General features: G+C 38.2%; 1 protein-coding gene across 3 annotated transcripts in view; it reads right to left on the bottom strand.

Moving 5' to 3' along the window:
* Window positions 1-24958, bottom strand: part of LOC134675900 (neural/ectodermal development factor IMP-L2-like) — a 96068-nt gene that overhangs the window by 7146 nt on the left and 63964 nt on the right. For 2 of the 3 annotated variants that reach the window (XM_063534237.1, XM_063534239.1), the window contains exons 2-6: window positions 7829-7950; window positions 5616-5776; window positions 4838-5000; window positions 3530-3726; window positions 2154-2280 (exon numbers count right to left, since the gene is read on the bottom strand). In XM_063534237.1, the coding sequence (XP_063390307.1) occupies window positions 2154-2280; window positions 3530-3726; window positions 4838-5000; window positions 5616-5776; window positions 7829-7934 (754 nt within the window). In that variant the 5' untranslated portion in view covers window positions 7935-7950. Of the gene's footprint in view, window positions 1-2153; window positions 2281-3529; window positions 3727-4837; window positions 5001-5615; window positions 5777-7828; window positions 7953-11481; window positions 11591-24958 lie in introns of those variants that run through there. The other variant, XM_063534238.1, reaches the window with a different exon arrangement.

The raw sequence follows: 24958 nt of genomic DNA, 5'->3' as shown, positions 1-24958 counted from the left end.
GTAATATATCACTCCATTTTGCGATGATATTAGTTAACAGTTTAAGGAGGAGCTCCATGAGGTCCTCATTAGGAGTTTCTCTGGTGTATGAGTTATTGAGGGCTTGTCCGTTGGGGATTTGGGATGGAGGGGGTCGGACTATATTGTTATGGGCTTGTTGGTCATAACCTGGGGATAAGGAAGGTCTTGATCGAGGTGACAAAAATACTGTCTTGCGGTGAGAGGTTCTGGGAGGGGTAGAAGATAAATCTGTTAAGTCAACGGGAGATTGTGATGGGGGGGAAAATTCTCTGGGGCCAAACATTATATTTGCAACGTCCGCATAGGGTCTACGAGTTACAACTGGGACTTGTGTGGATGCTTCAGCATATGAAATATTTCTTTCAGACATTATCAGTTTGATGGACTTTTGTCGGTGATGTTCTGGGCAGTTTCTGTCAGTGGCATAGTGTCGGGCAGTGCAAAAAATACAGGATATGTGTTCGGGAGCTACATTACACCCATCACCCGGGTGCTTCTGGGCACATTTGTAGCAGCGGGCATCTGAGCGACATTGAGTCTGGATGTGTCCAAATCTAAGGCATTTTCGGCATTGAATTGTTGGCAGTAGGTATACCTCCACCACTAGAGAGGTATAATAAGCAAATATTCTAGATGGCAAAGTTTGACCTTCAAAAGTAACTACTACAGTCTGGGTTGGAACCCAGGATGGAGAGCCATCCTCCTTGGTCACTTTCCTTTGTAGTCGACGCGCTTTCAAAATCCTACCTTTACCTTCTATTAAATTTGTACCCTTAACAAAATCAATCATGGACCAATCTGTTGGAACTCCTCGAACTAGACCCATACGAGATATGTTGTACGTTGGTATGTTTGCTGATAGCTTGTGTTTATCTAGCATGGGGTTTTTTAAGATAGAGTTGGCATCAACGGCTTTATTGAATGTAACTGACACTCTATTGCGACCTACAGATTTTATCCCGTCCTTCTTAATATTTGTGACATTTGCCTGTGTTAAGAGCATACCTACGTAGATGGCTTTCAATGTTGACCTGGAGTCAGTAGAAGATTCCTTTGAGATGTGTACCACAAATGGGCCATCGTCGTCTGCATTGTATCCTCGACCTTCTGTGTCAAGATCCGGGTGTTTGTACAAAAGTGGGTTAGCATTCTCATCGATTTGTTTATCTACGTGGGGGTTGGTGACATCCTCATTTACTATTGTTACCTGTTCCGAGATCTCTTTGTGGACGTCGGTTGTAATTTTTTTAAGAGCCGGTTCTTGTGGACTACTGACCGGTGATAAGTCTAATGTTTGCAAGTTTCTTTTTCTAGAATTATTTTCAATGTCCATACCAACCATAACATTAGAGTTACCATCGGTCTCGTCAGGCGGCTTTTCCTTCTCATTCCCCTCCATTGGCCCTAAGGCCAAAAAGGCCTTACCCTAGCTTTGTATCCGAACAAATGTATTAATAACCTAACTTATGTAAATAAACCTCAACCAAGTTAATAAATAAGGATGAAATTTATAAAGGATGTTATTTATAAAGGAAAATAACCTAAAAATGAACAGACTCACACGGCGCTTCTGTCAAAAGTCCCCGATAATGTTTTATCCCTCTCTAATAAATACATAAGTCAAAATGACAGATAAGGACATACGATTATTAGCTAATATTTGTAGCGTGTTTATGAATAAGGTGGTGAAACAATAAAACGAATAATTATAATTTGCAAACTCTGCACGTTAGTTAAGAGCCGCACGAACCTACGGCCCGTTTCAAACTTTAAGATACGAGATTATTTTATATAAGTGAAGAAAAAACTCACAACAGATACAATATTTAAAAAAATAGGTAAGTATATGTTATAGTTTGTATTTTTACTTTTTTTCTAGTTTTAATTTTAGTTTTAATATTGTATCTGTTGTAAGTTTTTTCTTCACTTAAGATACGTCAATTTATAAGATCTAGAAACGATACGGATTAGATGTGTCATTGTCAAAAGTGACGTTTTTGTTTGTTCGTTGCTAGGAATCATAATTCAATACAAATAAAATTTGATTTGAAAAAGATTGCACGTCATCGATCTTTCAAAGGAAATTTTCATTTACCTAAATTAGATGATTATCTTTTAAAACTTAAACTTACTGACACTCGCAGGGTAAACGAAAGTAGTAATGAGCTGGCTCCCGAAGGTGTTGGACACGTGGCAAGTGAACTCGCCCATGTCACTCCACAGGAGAGGCGAGATCACTAGCTCGCCTGAACGAAGCACCTGGAAGTAAAATAATTATCTCAGGTGAAGTAGGTTTATTAGAGCACAATAAAAAAATATTTATTTCAGGTCTTAAAAAACCGATATTATATTTACAAAAAATAAATTATATCTAGTTTTACTGTTTCCGTAGAGCAAGTTTATTTAACGCAATATTTAATTATAATTAAATTAATTAATATCCGTTAAATGCTTGTGATTTTATTTCAATTTTAATTTACTGTATTTTTTAAACTGTTTGTTAACGAATGTTTTGACATGTGTACTAACAAGAATATTTATTTGTGATATTTATTTATTCAGGAATAATTTTACAGCTAGCGCCAACGCGCTGTAAAATTAAGTATCTTATAGTAAAGCTATAGTACGTAATAAAATTATATGATGAATATGGCAATACCTAATCGGTCTAGAAGTTTTTGAGTTTTTGCAAATAGTCTATTTTGACGGACGGGTAACTACGGAACCCTACACTGAGCATGGCCCGACATGCTCTTGGCCGTTTTTTTATATTTTATCAGCAGGGCGCTTAGCTTGCTTAAGCAAGCTAAACTAAAATTTTAATTTATGATGAACAATTATGAAAATACGACGTTTTCTTAAACAGTCTATTTTTTATCTCTTATTTAACTTTAACAGCCTGTAGCTCCTAAAGTATTTATCGCAGAGTAAAAATAAACATAACCAAATTTGTAGTAAATTTTATGTTAAAACTTTTGTCCGAAGTAATGCTATTCGTACAGATATTCGAGATATGAGACCCCCCTCTACACCCCCAGCACACCCCCTACCCTCGAGGACTTTTAGTATGTTTATCTAGACACCACAAGGTATGCCTGTACTAATTTTCAAAACTACACGAACTATTTCCGCAGCTTGCCCAAATTCGGCTTAATTTGACGTGGCTAAATCTAATTTTGTGTTTTCTTTTATATAATGTATTGTACCGATTGTTAGGCGTACCAATAAATCAGTTCTATTCTATTCTTAATAACTATGCTTTAGTGACTATATGGATTTTTATTAACCTGAAATAAATATTATTTATTCATTCATTCATAAGTAAGTATTCTTGATAACCTTAAAAACATTTTCGTACTTTGCTTAAACAATTTATTAGTCTTTAACACGTTCTAATTTGTGACCATAATCACATTAATCGCTGACTGTGAACATGTTACTGACACTATTCTGCTTACTTTTCAAAAATTAACTTTCACGCCATCTACCACCGAGTAGCGCAACTAACCTTCATCCTCGGATCCGACTTGACCGTCATGCCCCGGTTGTTTATCCAAGTGACCTGCGGCCGCGGGTGCCCCTTCGCATGGCAAGGAAGCACGACGTTGTTGCCTATGAGGTCCATAAACACTTTGTATGAGACGAGGATTTGTGGCGCGAGTGGTATGAGCCGCGCCCGATCTGGTATTAAATCCGTGCTGCCATCTGTGGGTGAGTAGGAAAAGTTTTGTTTAGAATTTTTACACATTGTATACATTCAAATCCGATATCGATTTTAAAGTTGTAGTTGACATAGCTATGTCTATGTCATAGATATCAAAATACCTAGTTTATTGCACTAGTGAATAGCTTTGGCTTTACACTAATGATGAGTATATACTTAAGTAGTTCTTAAAAATCAATATCTAATACTATTAAAGTAGAAGAATAATTATGATCGTATTAGATTTATAATTGTTACATATTTGCCGTGACTTGTATTTAAATAGTTATTTACGATACAAGTGCGGAAAAGAGGATGGCCTTTTAAACTTTTGACATACGCACGAAAAGTGCTATTTTACGCACTAGCGCGGGAAAATAGGACCATATGTACTGTAAAAGTGTTTTTTAATACAGTTGCTCAAAAAGTGCTACTTTACGTAGCTGTTTAGCGTGCGGAAAGTTGGTTATCTCGAACTAGTGCTTTTTACTTTTCCAATTTTTTTAAATTTATACTTGTTCCAATTCACGACTACTTATTGATGAGTGTTAATATTAGTTTCCTTTAAACGTCGTAATCAGCATAAAAACCTACCGTTAATGTAAGAATACGAAAAATATTACATATTTCATATTTAATTACTTACCTCTTCATCATTATAACACGTTTATTTTTTAATATTCAATAGTGAAAATTCCGTTCTTAATAAGTTGACTGAATGGAACGGAATAGCTGCCAAACGCCCATAGATATAATATACTTAAAGACGACGTCTAACCGAGCTGTCACTGTTACCACTTTTGTTTAGTGTACGTGTACAATGTTTTTCTTATTTTTTCGCAACTGTATTAAAAAACGTCGTTCGATACACGTGCGGAAATGTCATATCTCGGTACTCGTGAAGTAATGACATACCTTCCGCACTAGCATCGAAATGTACTATTTCAATTAAAAGACACGTCAAGATTGTTTACCTTTTTACCCGACTACGGCAACGCAAAAGTAGGGTTATGATTTTGACCGGTATGTACATATGTATGTTCACCTGTTCCCTCATAACTTCTAAAGTACTTATTATTTCTAATGCTAAAAACAACGAACCTACAAAATTACCTGTGCTATAAACGACGCTATGGACCCTCTCCGTCTTAGCGCCAGCCACCGCGACGCAGGTGTACTCGTCGCGGCCCGCGGTCCGAGTCACCAGCAGTGTGGATGAAATCCGGGCCAGCGAGGTGGGGTTCGTGTCGAATATCTCGTTGGATTCCTGGTCGTACTGAAAAAGAGAAAAACAGGAGATGTTAACGGTCTGACGCCCGGCAACGGAACGTACCTACGTCAGACCGCCAACATCTCCTGAGGATGCCGCGTAGAGAGCCAGAGAGGCGAAACACGTGTCGAGTATCGTCACAGAATAAATAATAGTACTAGGTATAGAATATTCACTCTCTAACAAAACGCGTCTTTTACGATTAGGATAGATATGACCGCTAGGTGGCGCAAGCGCCACGCACGGCCTAGGAATAAATAATAGTACTAGGTACAGGAGACTCACTCTCTAACAAAACGCGTCTATCACGATCAGCACAGATATGGCCGCTAGGTGGCGACAGCGCCACGCTACGCAAAATTGGGGTCGAACGGATGTACTTTTAGCTACCTGTAGCAAAGCGACGAAATCGCGGAGTGAGCCACGCCTGGCACGGCTTATGGCTTTCCCCAAAATTGGTGCGGAACGGATGTACCTACTTCTAGCTACCTGTCGCAAAGCGCGCCTGGTACCTAATGCACACAACTCGCGGTGCATGTATTAACAATATAAGTGTCTTGGGATTCTGCAGCTGTAAACTTATACTTAGTGTTTGTCTGAATAAAGAATAAGGATAGCTACCTCATAAATCGGCTGGTTGTTCTTAAACCAGCGTATCGTAGGCGCTGGTGCCCCGAACGCCTCACATAACAAAGACACGGTGGTGCCCGCTTGGTGCCCCGTCGCTGGTGCCGGCGCCTTGGTGATGGCGAGGAATCTTCGAGGCGCCCGGAGGGGTAATACTGAAATATAGTAGGTATATTCATGAGTAATTTTAGAGAAGTGATGGCCAGTGCCCTGCACGGCTACCATCAATTTGGCATTGACATAAACGCTATCGTGAACGTAATTTACTTTCGATAGGTAATATATCGTTTACTCGTACTAATTAAATAATAATTCTTGCTCTTTTAGGGTTCCGTAGCTCAAAAGGAAAAAACGGAACCCTTATAGGATCACTCGTGCGTCTGTCTGTCCGTCTGTCCGTCTGTCACAGCCAATGTGCTCCGAAACTACCAGACCAATAAAGTTGAAATTTGGTACACATATGTAAGTCTGTGACCCAAAGACGGATATGTAACGTCAACAAATGAATTTTAAACATAGGGGCTACTTTTGGGGGGTAAACGATAAAATTAAAAACAAAGTTTTGAAAACTATATTGTGTTACATATCAAACGAAAGAGCTCATTTTGAGAGTCTCAAATATATTTTTCTTATAAATTTACGATAAAAAGTTTAGGAGTTATTCAAGAAAATAGACAAAAAATTACCATTCCCCCCCCTCTATCTCCGAAACTACTAGGTCTAAAATTCTGAAAAAAATACACAAAATAGTCCTTTACCTAAAGATGACAGGAAAAGCTATCAGAAATCTAGAGTCAAGCGTGAGTCGGATTTAAGAACAAAAATGCGGTTAACGTTTTTTTAGGGACACAACCGCAATGGTTTAAGTGAAACGTGATGTAGACAGCTATTGCGAAGGCCCTAGGCCGATATCCGCATAAGGCCGAAGGCCTGAAGCGTCCCAAAGAGGCGTGCCTTTAGCTTCAAGCGTGAGTCGGACTGAAGACAAAAAATGCGACTAGGCTGTATCTGACACATAGCCGCAATGGTACTTGTAGTACAGTCAATAGCATAAGTTGCTAAGCGGGCGAGGTGTTCAAAATTACCTTTTGATATGCTCTTATTGTCTTAACTATAAAGTCGCGTCCAGATCATTTTAAACCAATCGCCCGCTTAGCAACTTCTGCTGCTGACTGTACTGATTGATTAGGTTACTATTGTTACGTGTTTTAAAAAGCACTAGGTATACAGGCTGGCTAAAAAATAAACTATGTGTATTCCCGTTACCAACGTGCAACCCTGAAATCGCGAAGAAAAATTTGGCTGTTTCATACATTTTGGCTGGTCCGTTTTCTATAAGAGGATACTTCTTTTTTCGCGATTTCGGGGTTGGTCCCATACTAAAAGTTGCTCAGTATAATCCCAAAACCTCCCTGGCTACGGGAATACACTTATTTTTTGACCACCCTGTAGGTATTATCTCTATTCGGCCTTCGCTTTTAAAACACTTTCGGAAGTTGTAGTAAGCGCGACCCGTCGGACGCTCGAGTTTTCAGCTCTACGCATTTGGACACTTGTACTATTGTTCGGCATTTAATCTTCAGAGATGTAAGCCACCACGCCAGAAAACTTCATGTTACATCTGGTTTTTGATTGACCCATTCGGGTTTTTCAAGACGTTTCACTCACGTCACGTTTCACGTACAAAAAAAAAAATTGAAAATTGTGTGATGTACGGAACCCTTGAAACGCGAGTCCGACTCGCACTTGACCAGTTTTTTTAGTATAATTAGAAAGGGACAGTATTAGAGTGGAGTGAATTTAGGCACATAAGACCGTAAAGAAACGTAAAACGTGACATACGGCACGTTTATTCACTGAAAGTAAGTGAAAAATACTCTGCCAACTGATGGTATAGGCTCTGTTTACAGCTTTTGTTAGAAAGGGACTTCCACTTGTATTACATGTCACAAGCTTTTGATAAAGAGGGCAGGACAGGTCATCGTCCAGAGGGGTGGTAGAAAAAATACTGGAGGATTTTAGAAATTCAGACGCTTGATTTCACTCTGGCATTCAATATATCTCCACTACTATACGATGCCCAATATCATCGCCGAAACGAAATTCCACAACTCCTCGATCTCGGTGTTCTTCCGTATCTTCCAGGAGACGTTGTCTCTCTTGATAGGTCTCAGGATCTTACGAAAGATCTTTCTTACAGCACTTACAATTAGGATCAATGTTGTTGTCCAATTCTGTGAGCAGCCTCATGTGTTTGTTCACGTTCGCGGCCCGGCAGCCCGCCACCAGAGCGAATATTATGAGAGCGTACATCTTGGAGATTCGAGACCTGGAGACAAAAGAAATGCCTTCATTAGTTATTTATCAAGACACATAACTTCTTCGGGACCAGACGGCATTCGTACAATTTCCCCTCTGCTGAAGCATAGGTACAACTTATACCTATGGCGATGCGTGTTGTGACTCATACGTACACAAAGAGATCGAGCTTTGCAAGATGTTTCTTTCTGCCGTATTCGAACTTCAAGATATTCACAAGAGACGACACGTACTAGATCCATTCTAGATAAGTTATAGTTTAGATATCAACTAGTTCTCTTTTGCAGCGCAATTCGGGCAACCAATGTCACTTTTACGTTAGATAGAGTACCTAAGATATCTATTAGATGTGAATTGAATCTCTAAGTCATATCCTGTGGAAATCGTTCAAGAGTATCTCCAGAATCGCGCAAATGTCAAATTTGACAGGTGAGATCTCAAACATATCGTTATCGTATCTTGGTGATGTCTAAAAGATATCTAATAGATGTCTATTTCAAAATCCGAATCGTTTCTATGTATTTGTGTCGTCATTACAGATTGGATTTTGTATGTAGTGAGTGAAAAGTGTGACTGGGTGCACGTTTTCTCTCGCAAAAAAATGGCAGAATGATTTGTACGGTGAGATATTGCTTGGGCTCTTCCCTTCCGACATGTCGGAAGCCGGCGTTGCTCGAAGCATAACTTGGAGAACTAATCAAATTATTTTTATCAGATATTTTGATTAAGGATGGTCAAATCAAAGAGAAAGGTATGTTGAGATGGTTTGGACACGTGGAAAAAATGAGTGAATGAGTGAAGGCTAAAAAAGAGCAGAAGTAGAAGAGGGAGTTGGAAGGGGTAGACCTCGGCGGACTTTCTCTGATCAGATAGGGGAAATCCTGAAGAAAGACTAGGTCAAGAGCACCCTAAGCCGGCGAGCGTGTATGATGAATGTTATGAAAGTGGAGGAAGCGAAAGAGGTATGTCAGGAGCATAGCAAGTGGAAATCCGTGGACTGTACCTACCCCTCCGGGAGTCTTAGTAATAGGGACCCGCTCTTACCCTTTTGGGTACGGAACCCTAAAAATATCCACCATCTTATGACTTTGTTGCGTGTCAATGCCTTCCTTATGCATAAGTAATATAGACTTTTTACATTGTAAGTCAGCTTTCTTCACTCAAGTAATGGGTGTAATTTTAGAAAACGCAACGTTCGTTTAGTGCAGAAATATTATCATTATGTGTTAAGTGTAGAATGAGCTGTTGGTAGACATTCTTAGAAATCTACTGATTGCTCGAGCAGTACTCGTATTCGAAATTAAACATTAACATTTTAATCTTTGATTTGATTTGCTCACAACGCAGCTCACTTCACATCTTATCATTTTAAACGAGCAATTCTTGTATATATTTATTCATGTATATATATTTTTATATATAAATAAATTCGCATATAGAAAATTTCATCAAAATCGTGAAAAATCGATCGTGAATCGTGAGAATCGTGTTTGATGAAATTTGCTATATGGGAATTTTCGGTGGCGATAAATCGATTTAGCTAGGTCTTATCTCTGGGAAAACGTGCATTTATGAATTTTTATATGTTTTCTGAGCAAAGCTCGGTCGCCCAGATATTATGATACTGAGGATGATTGCCAGTTACTATCATTATAGATCAAATTATAAAAATTTATAATCCTTTAACAGTCTGTGCGGAAAGAGAAATCCTAGTGTATTGGATACCATACATTCCACGACTCTTTCCACCAAGACTCTACTTATTGGTAAGATATATTTGGGTAAATCGAAACACTTGAGATTTACAAGTACTTACATCCGAAAATAACTTAAATGTTATTAAAACGTGAGGTTATTTCGAAATTAGCCAACATTATTAAATATTTGGCTACCAGAATAGGTACACTGGGTACACATTATTTAAATTGCCCGTTTACTGTTACTAAGCTATTTTAATATCTCTTAGCTATTTTTAATAAATTCTTTCAGAAGCCTGTCAGAAATATTTACCTAAAAATATTTGTCCTCACGTTCTTTGATAAAAAATGTATTTTAAGTTTCGCTGTAGAGAAAAATTTAAAGGTATTTGAGAAAAGCTTTGTTTGCTTATTTTTGTAGTTAATATTAGATAGGTGAATAAATATAAATTCCTGTTAAATTTATTATCAGTTTAATCTGCCCTTGATAAAGAAATAGAAAGGAAGAAAATACCTTCTTTCTTAGAGTGAGTGAAATGTTCTGAAAGAAATACTGAATTTGAAATTAATTGTTCTGTTAGGTTTGGAGACTTTTAATAATGAGTCTAAATAAGTAATTTTTTTCAAAAGTTTGATTATTTTATCAAAGACTTTTTTTAAAAAAAATTATTTATCATAAAGTACACAACACTTTTATAAACATTATATTCCTCGCCAAACTGCAATTGCAGTTTGTTGGCGAGATCGCACTTGATCTCACTTGTACAATATTTTTCGAGTGGCAAAAAAAAATTGAATAAGTTATTTTTAGCAGCCAAGTTTCATTCGTGCCCTTTTTATTACATAATTATATTAGTGTTTATAATAAGATTATAATGAAATGAACCGACTGAAGTTTTCCACGTGTTGGTATAGATAAATTAAATATACCTAAAATTTACGAAAAAAATATCTTTTTTGCTGTCTTTATTGGAATTTTCGCATAAATGATTTTTTATGTTGTTAATTTAGATACTCTATCTACGTTCATATTACAAGGGGAAGGCTATCGAAGTTACTGTGTTGCTATCCTAAAATTAAAAAAAAAACCGGCCTAGTGAGACTCGCGCACGAAGGGTTCCGTACCATTACGCAAAACGGCGATAATTACGTTAATTGTATAGGAGCCCCACTTAAATAAATATTTATTTTATTTTGTTTTTAGTATTTGTTGCTATAGCGGCAACAGAAATACATCATCTGTGAAAATTTAAATTTTTAGCTATCACGGTTTATGACTTACAGCCTGGTGACAGACGGACGGATAGCGGAGTCTTAGGAACCCTAAAAAACTGGACTGGATATACTAAAAAAAGTTTAAAGCTCAACAATTTTGGTTTATTGTAAATGTTCTAATAATATATACTCGTAAGATTATATAGGTTGCATAAAGGTTATATTATAAGTTCCTGGTAATTATTATGTAATTATTAATTTAAAATGCCTATTTATCTGTGTGAGATATTCTCATGTATTATAATGACACACGCCATAACTATTTATTTATGATACCTATAATAATGATTACTTATTATGTAACTTTTATCAATCACGTCACTGTGATTCATTTATTATTTTATTAAACGTGTAGGAATGTATTTGTATTGTTATTAAAATAATATTGCCAATAATCAGTAAATAAATTAAATTGAGATTTGCACATAAAAGCACGCAATTTTTGTTAAAAAAATACAATTTACACTAATAACTTTACTTAAAACAAAAATCCATAATCAAAATATTACACGGAAACGAAACAAACTAAAAAAAAACTTAAAAACCAAAGACAAAAGCTCACGTACCCTTTTAAAAAGCGCGCGAAACACAACGGACACTGCACAAATTCGAAAATGGAACGTTAACTTTTTAAATGTTCTGACTTGAGCACTCGGGTGGTAGGCACGAAATGGGCCGGTCCATATCCGATTCTCTATTTATATGCTTTCGTGCATGGTTCGAAATTTAAATCGAATAACGCACGCGCTCCAATTGCATCTCAACTGCATTTTTCAACGGTTTGCGTTCAACCCTCAAAAGTCTAAGTAAAATTAATCTTAATTATCAGTTTTTTAGAATAAGGGCCCGATTCGGATTTTGAAATAGACATTTATTAGATATCTTTTAGACATCACCAAGATACGATAACGATATTTTTAAGTTCTAACTTGTCAAATTTGACATTTGCGCGATTCTGGAGATACTCTTGAATGATTTCCACGGGATATGACTTAGAGATCTAATTCACATCTGATAGATATCTTACTCTATCTAACGTAAAAGTGACATTGGTTGCCCGAATTGCGCTGCAAAAGAGAACTAGTTGATATCTAAACTACGAGTATAACGTATCTAGAATGGATCTAGTACGTGTCGTCTCTTGTGAATATCTTGAAGTTTGAATACGGCAGTAAGTACCATGTACTTGATTATAAATTAAACTAGCGAGCCGCCGCCGAAACCTTAACAAATTATGCATCTAAGCCTTCTTCAAAAATCACTCTGATAGGTGAAAACCGCGTGAAAAACCGTTCAGTAGTTTTCGAGTTTATCGCGAACATACATACACACAAACAGACAGACGCAGAGGTAAACTTTGTTTTATAAGGTGTAGTGATTTCGATTTTGTATAAAAAAATATTTAATTGATTTTATTTACTCCAAAAAGTAAGAACTTTGCGAGTCATGTATGGATATTAAAGATTAAAAGTAAAGAAAAAAAAAAGAAAAAAAAGAAATTGATTTACCGCCCTATTCAAACTTTAAGATACGTCAATTAATAGATCTCGAAACGATATGGATTAGATGTGTCAGTGTCAAAAGTGACATTTTTCTTTGAAGAAACGTCACATTTGACACTGACATATCTAATCCATATCTATTAACTGACGTATCTTAAGGTTGGAATCGGGCCATTAGTTACTATAGTCTGGCAAACCTATTTCGTCAGTAGAAAAAGGCGCGAAATTTAAATTTTCTATGGAAGGACAACACTTTGCGCTATTTTTAACATTGTTATTACATTTATTTTAACCATACAGGGTAAATTCCCTCTATAGCTCAATTTTGGCTATCATAATTCGAGCTTTAAAGTGTTATATAGGGACCTAAGTATAGTCAGCAGCAGAAGTTGCTAAGCGGGCGAGGTGTTCAAAATTACTTTGACGCGCTCTATTTTCTTAACAATAAAGTCGCGTCAAGATCGTTTTGAACACCTCGTCCGCTTAGCAACTATTGCAGCTGACCGTACTACTAAAGTATCCATACGGAGATCCCACGGTGTAGTAAACCCATACGTTATCTTATCTTTATGCGAGGGGGTATTCCAAACCACGTGTTTTTGAATAGGGTCTCGAAATAATCAAATTGCTGTAATAGTGACTCTTGTCGCATGTTAATCAAAATATATGGGAGACCGAGTTTTGCTCGGGAAACATATAATACCATAATGCAAAAAAAAAGCAAAAAAAACGGTCACCCATCCAAGTACTGAGTGCTACTGACCCCGCCCGACGTTGCTTAACTTTGGTCAAAAATCACGTTTGTTGTATGGGAGCCCCACTTAAATCTTTATTTTATTCTGTTTTTAGTATTTGTTGTTATAGCGGCAACAGAAATACATCATCTGTGAAAATTTCAACTGTCTAGCTATCACGGTTCGTGAGATACAGCCTGGTGACACGGACGGACGGACGGACGGACAGCAGAGTCTTAGTAATAGGGTCCCGTTTTACCCTTTGGGTACGGAACCCCAAAAAACTCAAAAATGCGCGTTTTCCCAGAATTAGCTAGATCGATTTTTCGCCCCCGAAAACCCCCATATAGCAAATTTCATCGACATCGTTAGAGCTGCTATATAAATAAACAAGAATTGCTTAAAGATAATACATTTGAATGTTACGCAGAAATATCTGAGAAATATGTAGAATATTCTCAAAATTTCCACATTTTCTGGATACTTTCATGAGAATATTCTCAGGACCTTTTAAATCACTTCCCACTTCTAAAACGCATAAAAAATAGAGCAACGTAATCTAAAATAATTAAATTCCTAATTTCAACCATAAAATTTCTTCCTTACGATTGAATTTTAAACGCAAATATCTCAGACTTGCGTCATTATATTACTAAAAGTTATGAGGATCACATTGTCAATTTAAAAAACGGCGTATCTCTACACGGTTTCCCTAATAAGATACGACATCAGCTTACGTAGTATGAAACTTGTGGAGTAATTTTCAATAAGTCGTATCTGTATACGATTTCCATAATTAGATACGACCTCTCGTTAAGATCCTGCCGTATTCGAACTTCAAGATATTCACAACAGACGACACGTACTAGATCCATTCTAGATACGTTATAGTTTAGATATCAACTAGTTCTCTTTTGCAGCGCAATTCGGGCAACCAATGTCACTTTTACGTTGGATAGAGTAAGATATCTATCAGATGTGAATTAGATCTCTAAGTCATATCCTGTGGAAATCGTTCTAGAGTATATCTCCAGAATCGCGCAAATGTCAAATTTGACAGGTTAGATCTTAAACATATCGTTATCGTATCTTGGTGCTGTCTAAAAGATATCTAATAGCTGTCTATTTCAAAATCCGAATCGGGACCAATGTCACTTTTACGTTGGATAGAGTAAGATATCTATTAGATGTGAATTAGATCTCTAAGTCATATCCTGTGGAAATCGTTCAAGAGTATCTCCAGAATCGCGCAAATGTCAAACAAGGGTAAATCTTAAACATATCGTTATCGTATCTTGGTGATGTCTAAAAGATGTCTAATAGATGTCTATTTCATAATCCGAATCGGTCCCATCGTCATGTTCTGGAACATCCAACCCCGAGGCCCGCGTTTTTACATTCAGAATCAGAAATCGTCGGCTAATCGATTCCATAATAAATCGATACTTTATCCTTGTATTTTTTTTTTAAAGAAACGTTCTAGTAATATTATTGTTAAAACTTTGTGTATTACGTCCGCCATTTTGGTTTTATAATGACGTCACATAGCCTATGTCACCCGGGATGACGTAAGGATTCTAATGATGTATCATACATCTAAATCGGTTAAGGCATTCAGAAGTTAAGGTGAAATAAAGAAACTCACATAAATACAAACATACAAACATGAACGCTGAAAACAATACACTCTTTTTGTTTGGGCAGTCGTGTAAAAAATGTAGGCACCTATATTGTAGGAAGGTGTATATAGTCTATATATAGGTAATTGTTTACTACTTTACTGGACTAGGCTTTGTACAGTCGCCATTAGATACATCGGAGCGGCCGAGGTGCTTGAAATTATCTGAACAAGTACTGTAACGCCTTGACAATAGCCGTGTTCAAATATTTGTGAGCGTCTTGGACCTACGTTTTTGTAGTAACTATAAAATGTTTTCTAGAATAAGTAGATTTTCAGTCAAACGGTTAAACTCTCCAAAGGGCCTCTATGTGTTGGATCCATATCCCCACGCAAGTCTATCAAAAGACCGGGATTTATAGGCCCGAGAAATCCAAAATGGAGATACAATATGTTGTATGTAGTACTTGTCTACGGTCGAAAGTATGAATTTATGACCTATTTCGTACCTTGTCACAGTGATAATAAATATGAAAGTCGCTACAGATATACTTTTGTCACTGTGACAAGATACGAAATGGGTCATAAATGACAATGTAGTCGTAATCACTAGAGTCACACCAATAAAAGTCTGCAGCGGATTTGACAGCCCACGCAGTGCAAGTGTCATTTTAAACGTCAAACTTCTATGAAATTATGACATCTCTGCAGCTATGAAAATCGCTGCAGACTTTTTACGGCCTGACTATAATAAGTAATAAGCATTGAATTTTAAATCTTTTTGACGTGATAAAGTCTTATAAATTGATGAACACCGGTAGCATGCACGAAAAAGTGTCACGTTGTGGACAAATAACTATAGTAATGTTGTATTCATCTCTGCACACATCAGCATACGTCTGCATACATCTGCGAAGAAATTCAAAGATGTATGTGAAGTCCCCAACCCGCATTGGGCTAGCGTGGGGACTATAGCCCAAGCCCTCTCGCGCATGAGAGGAGGCCTGTGCTCAGCAGTGGGACGTATATAGGCTGAAATGATGATGATGATGAATGTTGTGTACGGATCTCCATGGTAACGTTACGGCCACGTTTTCTTATGACGATATCACGCAAAATTATCGCCCGTAAACCGACTTTACAGACAACCATTTTTTTACCATTTCGCGTGTTATAGGTACAGTCAACTGTAAAAAAAACCGGGCAAGTGCGAGTCGGACTCGCGCACGAAGGGTTCCGTACCTTAATGCAAAAAAAAACGGAAAAATGCAAAAAAAAAGAACGGTCACCCATCCAAGTACTGACCACGCCCGATGTTGCTTAACTTTGGTCAAAAATCACGTTTGTTGTATAGGAGCCCCACTTAAATCTTTATTTTATTCTGTTTTTAGTATTTGTTGTTATAGCGGCAACAGAAATACATCATCTATGAAATTTTCAACTGTCTAGCTATCACGGTTCGTGAGATACAGCCTGGTGACAGACAGACGGACGGACGGACAGCGAAGTCTCAGTAATAGGGTCCCGTTTTACCCTTTGGGTACGGAACCCTAAAAATATGGGTGTAGACAACTTACTCAAAAATATGTCCCATAGTTCTTAACACTGACATAAGAGTTATGGGACATGTTTTTGAGATGATTTGTACACCCATTTTACGGTTGACTGTACTCGTAACTACTTACAAAACTACACGTGTCTTATAATACTCGTAGTAACGTGTTTTCCGACAAAATTGCATGAATTGTCAATTCAGATGACATCATAATTCCTTAAAAAAAGGAGGTCAATATAATACAGGACGATTTAAATAAAGTATGTTATGCCAAATTTTATTCTTCTTCCTCGCGTTGTCCCGGCATTTTGCCATAACTCACAGGGGTCAGCTTGATATCTAATCCCATGAATTGGCATAGGCACTAGTTTTTACGAAAGCGACTGCCATCTGACAATCCAGAGGGTAAACTATAGTTCGTTTTTTTTAGTATTAAGCCTCCTCCAGACTATGCGCGTGAATCGCGGGCGAAGCCGCGAACGCAAGTGTGGCGTCGATTTCGCAGATTGTTCACGTCTTCGCGCCTTGTTCTCCGTTTTTTGTCGGTATTTCGGCCCGCGTCAAAGGAGACGCGAAGCGCGAACTTGCAAGACTCCACATTACACACTATTTTGGCTCTTCTGTGGCCAGATAAATATTAATTATATTATGATTATATTACATTAAGCAGCTATATTTTACGGTTTCACAAGAAATCAAAATGGAAAAACAGCTAAATCACGTATGATGCCATAGATAACTAACAGTTAAACTCGATCAGCTGATGCTTTTCCGCCATCTTGCCGCAAACCAAACTGCGAAATCGTCGTGAAGTGTGCGAGTGTGGAGTCATACGTCAACTTCGCGATATGTTCACTCCGCGACGTCGCGCCGCGATTCACGCACATAGTCTGGAGGGGGCTTTAGAAAGAACTTGCAAGAAGGTAAGCGATCTTGGCATGTCTTTTAATTGAAAAACGCTTTTTAAAAATCGAAAGCTATTACTTATGAAAGCAGAAGAATATAAATGATCGTATTAGATTCATAATTGTTACATATTTGCCGTAACTTATTTTTAAAATGTGTTTTTCAATTAAAAGACACATCAAGATTGTTTACCTAATTTCTAATGCTAAAAAAAACTAAGTATAGGCTTTATTAGGATTAGTCCAAATTATATTAAAGGAAAAAATGAAAAAAGTTACGCTATTGCAGAGCCTGAACCCGCAACCTAAGCAATCCGTGGGATGCTCTTAACCTATTGAGCTACGGAAGCCTACCAGGGCTATAACCGCGAAAATCGAAGTTCGCAAATTACGGGCATTTTTCTCTGTCACTCTTATTACGCCTTCATTGGAGTAAAAGAGAAAGATCCCCGCAATTTGCGAATTTCGGTTTTCGCGGTAGCCGCTCAGAACCTCGAAAAATCTTCCATAATATAAAATTTGGAATATCGCTCGCAGACGTATCTGCTTGTTTAAAAATTGGTAATGTATGTTATTCTACTCTATAATATTATATAAAAATAAATCAAATCGGAGCCGGACGATGGGGTAGAGTTAGACCAAAAAAAGGCTGCAGCGATTTTGATAGCCACGCAGTGTGTTATTTATACGTAATAATTTCATAGAAAATTGACGTTTAAAATAACACTGGCACTGCGTGGGCTATCAAAATCTCTGCAGACCTTTCTTGGTCTAACTCTATTTCATATCTAGTGAATCTCTAATTCATTACCCGAATCCCGCCGGTATGTTTCCTTGTTAGTCCCAAAATTATGTTTTTAGTATCTATGTGTTATTTCTAGTCTTCCCACCCACACGCCTAATTATTTCAGCTCAAAATATTCCCAAAAACCATTACATCTTCATCATTTAGACCGAAAACTAAACATTAAACAACTTCGATCGATCGCAGAAATCTTTCGCCGGACCTAAACTATTTTCTCTATAGTAAAAATAAACAGGCGCTTTATAAATCGTGAGTTTGTTTAAGTCTTGAATTTGTGTGGGGGGAATTAGTGGGGGTTCATTCAACTTGATTGTGTGTCTGTCTTATACCGACACTCAGTGGCGGATTTGCAGTCTTTGCCGCCCTAGGCCCCAGGCCCTATAGCTGCCCCTTTCGCAGCACCCATTATATTGACTACATTTTAAGTTATTTCCTGTTATCATCAGCGAAATTTTTTGTCACAAATTGTCGACCTAGGCCCGTGCCTACTGGGCTTTAGGGCAAATCCGCCACTGCACACTCTTCTAGTGGCATTGGAAGTAGCGAGGAAAGTAGGCTGAAGTAGGGTTGCAAGAGAGTATCGGCGCGATTTGGGAAATGAAGTAGATATTCACTAGATACGATATAGTAAAGATATGTGACGTTCCACAGCAAAAGGTACCTCATGGCGGCTGGCGTTTACGCTATTATTAACGCCGCTCCAATATTCAGCCAGGGCAAAGGTACCTTTTGCCGTTGAACGTCACATAATTTACTATTTCACATCTAGTGAATGTCTAATTCATTTCCCGAATGTCTTCAAGATGGAAGTACGCTCTTTTCTTGAAGATTTGAGGGTCAGGGTCAGGAATTGCCGGACAGTTCATTCCACAGTTTAGCTGTGCGAGGCAGGACTATTGTACTACCACCCAACTAGTCCAAAAGGTCCAATGGTCAAAAACTAAAGGATGATTCACGCTAAATCGATCCGGGCCTAATCGTCCGACACCCACACCACACGTTTCCTTGATGCTTTCTATAGACAATACGACGTCGGAATCTAAGGTAAAAACAATGAAATTATATCGCGATAGACCCGTTCGTGTAATTAAATAAGAAGATTGGTATTAATACTTAATAAATACGTGTACGTACGTACGTTGAACTTAAATACCATAGTTGAAAAAAATACATTAAGTCGTAGTTCGTAGGTAGGGTGCCCAGAGGGCTGGCCGCATTGCCCCGCTGGATGGTTGATCCGTTGGGCAAAATATTGGCCAGCCCTCTGGTCACCGAAAGCCTCTATGAGGCGCTTTGACAGCTCCTCATAAAGTGTAGTACGAACTAGTTGGGAGGTATTATGGCATACAAAAGCTCAGTAGATTGAGCATACAAAGCGAACAATGTCTCCCTGATCCATCAAAATACCGACGAGCCGATTCAGAGTTATATCCGAACAGAATTCCCATTAAGCGAAATGTTTTCAAACAGCATACCTTAGATTTCTAGAAACTATGCGAGTTGGTACACGGACAAACCGCCTATTTATAATTAGTTAATTTTACACGGCAATAGTGAGAGTATCGTAATATCCTGTTTCTAAGTTGATTTCGTAGTAATCGCGAAATCACGATAATATACTCAATAGTAAGAAAAGAGGGAGCTTTGTATGAATATTTTAACACTGCGGCTTTTTTCAAGATACTGAGTGAGCCCGAATATCTAGATCTACTTTATTTCTAGACTCCGGTGCCTATTAATCCAACGCGGCAACGGAGTGAGCGTGACGGGCACCTTTGCGTCGGGGGCAGCCCGGGACGGGCTTCAGTAGGCAATTTGTTATACTTATTTAAGCGACTAAAATGCAAGTGAGTGAGTGTAAAGGATAACTCACGTTAAACCGGGCCATGTCCGGGCCGGAGCTTCCGGAGCTTACTTTTCTATGACATGACAGGCGATCACGTGATGCTTTCCATAGAAAACGATGCATCGGAAGCTCTAGCCCGGACACGGCCCGGTCTAACGTGAGTCAGCCTTTACCGTTGTGATCTAAATAAAGTTTAATTCCGAATATTGTAAAGTCTTGTGAAAAACTGCAACGTAACTGGGTGCAAAGTCGAACTTAATCCAGCCTCTCCCAGTTAACCTTAGGGCAATTGCATGTGCATTGTGCACCACATGCAAGTTGCACCCGAGTCAAATGACACATAAATTTGCACCAATCGAACGACTTGGGAACTGAAGTGTGCGTAGTTCGAAAATGGCTTTTGCGTCAATTGTAACAACTGGTACAATGCAGACTAAATGACGTTCGGATGTCAACTGCATCAGGGAGTTTTCAGAAAAAAAAACCGGCCAAGTGCGAGTCGGACTCGCGTTTCTAGGGTTCCGTACATAACTCCGACTCACGGTTGACTGCACATTTCTAATAGGTTTTTCGGTCATTTAAGGTCAAAGGACTATTTAATGTATTTTTTTCAAAATTTTAAACGCAGATGTTTCGGAGATAAATGAGGGGGGGGGGGGAATGGTCATTTTTTGGCTATTTTCTTAAATAACTTCGAACCTACCTATGTATTTTAAAATTATAACAAAAAACATGTCTATCTTTGGGTCACTAATTTATATATGTGTACCAAATTTCAAGTTAATTGGTCTGTGTTTCCGAGAAAATAGGCTGTGATAGACAGACGCACGAGTGATCCTATAAGGGTTCTGTTTTTTCCTTTTAAGGCACGGAACCCTAAAAATGGTACCATTTACGTTTTTTCGAAAACCGGAAAGAATCGTAGAATCGGAATCGGAACAATGATCTTTCAATCAACATTCCATGGCGGTTATCTCGTGAGTCTAGGTACAGTCGAAAGTTTGAATTTATGACCCATTTCGTATCATGTCACAGTGACAAAAGTATGAGGTCTCTAGCGACTTTCATATTGATTATCACTGTGAGGAGGTACGAAATGGGTCATAAATACATACTTTCGACCGTAGATAAGTACTGGTACGAAATGGTACGGAAATTAAATTCTTTCACTGTACAGTCAGCAGCAGAAGTTGCCAAGCGGGCGAGGTGTTCAAAATTACCTTGACGCGCTCTTATTCTCTTAACAATAAAGTAGCGTCAAGATCATTTTGAACACCTCACCCGCTTAGCAACTATTTGCTGCTGACTACGCCTAATGGTTTTTAGGGTTCCGTACCCAAAGGGTAAACCGGGACCCTATTACTAAGACTCCGCTGTCTGTCCGTCTGTCCGTACGTCCGTCCGTCTGTCACCAGGCTTTATCTCACGAACCGTGATAGACAGACTAGACAGTTGAAATTTTCACACATGATGTATTTCTGTTGCCGCTATAACAACAAATACTAAAAAGTACGGAACCCTCGGTGGGCGACTCGCACTTGTCCGGTTTTTTTTATTTACAATTCAGCTTTTACATTTACAGTCCAGTTACAAAAACAGCAGTGACTAAAAGAAAAAAAAACATGAAAAAAAAATAACAATTGGATCATTTGGATCACTTGTTCTAATTTAAATGGCGGTTACGCCATTTCGAAAAAGTGATGTAATATCGCAACTACGTGACTTTGTACACGGATAGACAGCCCGACGACATACCAATTAACATACATAGTGACGCTACAAGCTAAAAACAACCTTAAGTTTAAGTATTAAAACTCAAAATTAACTGAACTCAAAACTATCATTCATCAATTTGTCGCGCAGTTGAGAATGAGCTTTAATGAAGTAGTATAAGGTTTGTTTTCGAATGGTTTAAGAGATGAACTTCGAAGGAACTAGTTGTCCTTATAGTTTTTTTTAGATTTTGAATCGTATCTAAAGAGCTTTAAGGTTGTGTTTCCCTTGGAGATGGTTGTAGCGGGATTTTTCCCTACTGGGACTAGTAGTAGGCTAGTTTTTAAGATAATTATCTTTTACGTGGAAGGGTTTAGTCATAGACGTGAGAGTTTCCTGTTGGAGCTTTTGGAATTTTTAAATAGCGTTTTTTTATAAATTTTAATAAAAACGCATAGGTAGCTATTTTGCCACAGTTCCTTTTTAAGACCTTTATAATTATGGAATTTGGATACAGCTAAGTTTAATTTACATCAATTTGCATAAATTATTTTTTATAATGTTAATGATCTGGGAGGAAAAAGGGGACAACGTTCGTATAATAGTCGTCTTTTTCCTCTTAACAAACACATGAACTACGAGCTATAACAGGTTGGCTAAAAAATAACTGCAGTCCCGTTGCCAGGGAGGTTTTGGGATTATACTGAGCAACTTTTACGTTAAATGACTGACCCCGAAATCGCGAAAAAAAACTGGTCCCATAGAAAATGGACCAGCCAAAATGTATGAAACAGACAAATTTTTTTTCGCTATTTCGGGGTTTGTCATGGTTTTGTCCCATCTTAATAGTTACCCAGTATAATCCCAAAACATCCCCTGGTAACGGAAATGCAGTTATTATTGTTTTGTCAGCCTGTATACGGGTTATTATTTCAAGGGGTTCAATCAGACTCAATTTTTAGGGTTCCGTAGCTCAAAAGGAAAAAACGGAACCCTTATAGGATCACTCGTGCGTCTGTCTGTCCGTCTGTCCGTCTGTCACAGCCAATGTGCTCCGAAACTACCAGACCAATAAAGTTGAAATTTGGTACACATATGTAAGTCTGTGACCCAAAGACGGATATGTAACGTCAACAAATGAATTTTAAACATAGGGGCTACTTTTGGGGGGTAAACGATAAAATTAAAAACAAAGTTTTGAAAACTATATTGTGTTACATATCAAACGAAAGAGCTCATTTTGAGAGTCTCAAATATATTTTTCTTATAAATTTACGATAAAAAGTTTAGGAGTTATTCAAGAAAATAGACAAAAAATTACCATTCCCCCCCCTCTATCTCCGAAACTACTAGGTCTAAAATTCTGAAAAAAATACACAAAATAGTCCTTTACCTAAAGATGACAGGAAAACCTATCAGAAATCTAGAGTCAAGCGTGAGTCGGATTTAAGAACAAAAATGCGGTTAACGTTTTTTTAGGGACACAACCGCAATGGTTTAAGTGAAACGTGATGTAGACAGCTATTGCGAAGGCCCTAGGCCGATATCCGCATAAGGCCGAAGGCCTGAAGCGTCCCAAAGAGGCGTGCCTTTAGCTTCAAGCGTGAGTCGGACTGAAGACAAAAAATGCGACTAGGCTGTATCTGACACATAGCCGCAATGGTACTTGTAGTACAGTCAATAGCATAAGTTGCTAAGCGGGCGAGGTGTTCAAAATTACCTTTTGATATGCTCTTATTGTCTTAACTATAAAGTCGCGTCCAGATCATTTTAAACCAATCGCCCGCTTAGCAACTTCTGCTGCTGACTGTACTGATTGATTAGGTTACTATTGTTACGTGTTTTAAAAAGCACTAGGTATACAGGCTGGCTAAAAAATAAACTATGTGTATTCCCGTTACCAACGTGCAACCCTGAAATCGCGAAGAAAAATTTGGCTGTTTCATACATTTTGGCTGGTCCGTTTTCTATAAGAGGATACTTCTTTTTTCGCGATTTCGGGGTTGGTCCCATACTAAAAGTTGCTCAGTATAATCCCAAAACCTCCCTGGCTACGGGAATACACTTATTTTTTGACCACCCTGTAGGTATTATCTCTATTCGGCCTTCGCTTTTAAAACACTTTCGGAAGTTGTAGTAAGCGCGACCCGTCGGACGCTCGAGTTTTCAGCTCTACGCATTTGGACACTTGTACTATTGTTCGGCATTTAATCTTCAGAGATGTAAGCCACCACGCCAGAAAACTTCATGTTACATCTGGTTTTTGATTGACCCATTCGGGTTTTTCAAGACGTTTCACTCACGTCACGTTTCACGTACAAAAAAAAAATTTGAAAATTGTGTGATGTACGGAACCCTTGAAACGCGAGTCCGACTCGCACTTGACCAGTTTTTCTATTATAATTTAGAAAAATACAGTTTTTTTTTCAAAGTGGCTTAGGATACGAGTGCAACACTAAGGGCCCGATTCGGATTTTGAAATAGACATCTATTGGATAACTTTTAGACATCACCAAGATATGATAACGATATGTTTAAGATCTAACCTGTCAAATTTGACATTTGCGCGATTCTGGAGATACTCTTGAACGATTTCCACAGGATATGACTTGGAGATCCAATTCACATCTAATAGATATCTTACTCTATCTAACGTAAAAGTGACATTGGTTGCCCGAATTGCGCTGCAAAAGAGAACTAGTTGATATCTAAACTATAACGTATCTAGTACGTGTCGTCTCTTGTGAATATCTTGAAGTTCGAATACGGCAGTATAACCGGCCCATAGGGCCCGCCCTTACGGCTGACCGCCATTTTGTTAGCTATTGCGTCATGCTCGTAGGCCCTTTGCTATATAATGCACCCCATTTCTACCCCGGGATGACGTAAGAAGTGACCGCGGTTGCAACTTTACGGCTCGATTCGGGAAATGAATTAGAGATCCATTAGATATGAAATAGTGAAGATATGTGACGTTCCACAGAAAAGGGTACCTTATGGCGATTATTATTAACGCCGCTCCAATATTATTGCGGCTGGCATAAGGTACCTTTTGGCGTGGAACGTCACATATCTTTACTATTTCATATCTAGTGGATCTCCAATTCATTTCCCGAATCGCGCCGTTAGTCGTGTTAAGGTCCATTTTTAGAGTTCCATGCCCCTTTGGGCATGGAACTCTATTGAAGCATTGAAGTCTTAGTAATAAGGTCCCTTTTTTACCAAAGGGTACGATACGGTACGGTACCTTATTAAAGGGACTTCAATGTCCGTCCGTCTGTCTGTCTGTCTGTCTGTCTATCACCAGGCTGTAACTCAAGAACCGTGATAGCTAGACAGTTGAAATTGAAATTCATCACAGATGATGT

This window comes from Cydia fagiglandana, chromosome 23, assembly GCF_963556715.1.
Source record: "Cydia fagiglandana chromosome 23, ilCydFagi1.1, whole genome shotgun sequence".
In the NCBI taxonomy this organism is placed as follows: Eukaryota; Metazoa; Arthropoda; class Insecta; order Lepidoptera; family Tortricidae; genus Cydia; species Cydia fagiglandana.
The sequence above is the reverse complement of the archived record's forward strand: the minus strand, read 5'-3'. Positions and strand labels throughout refer to the sequence as shown.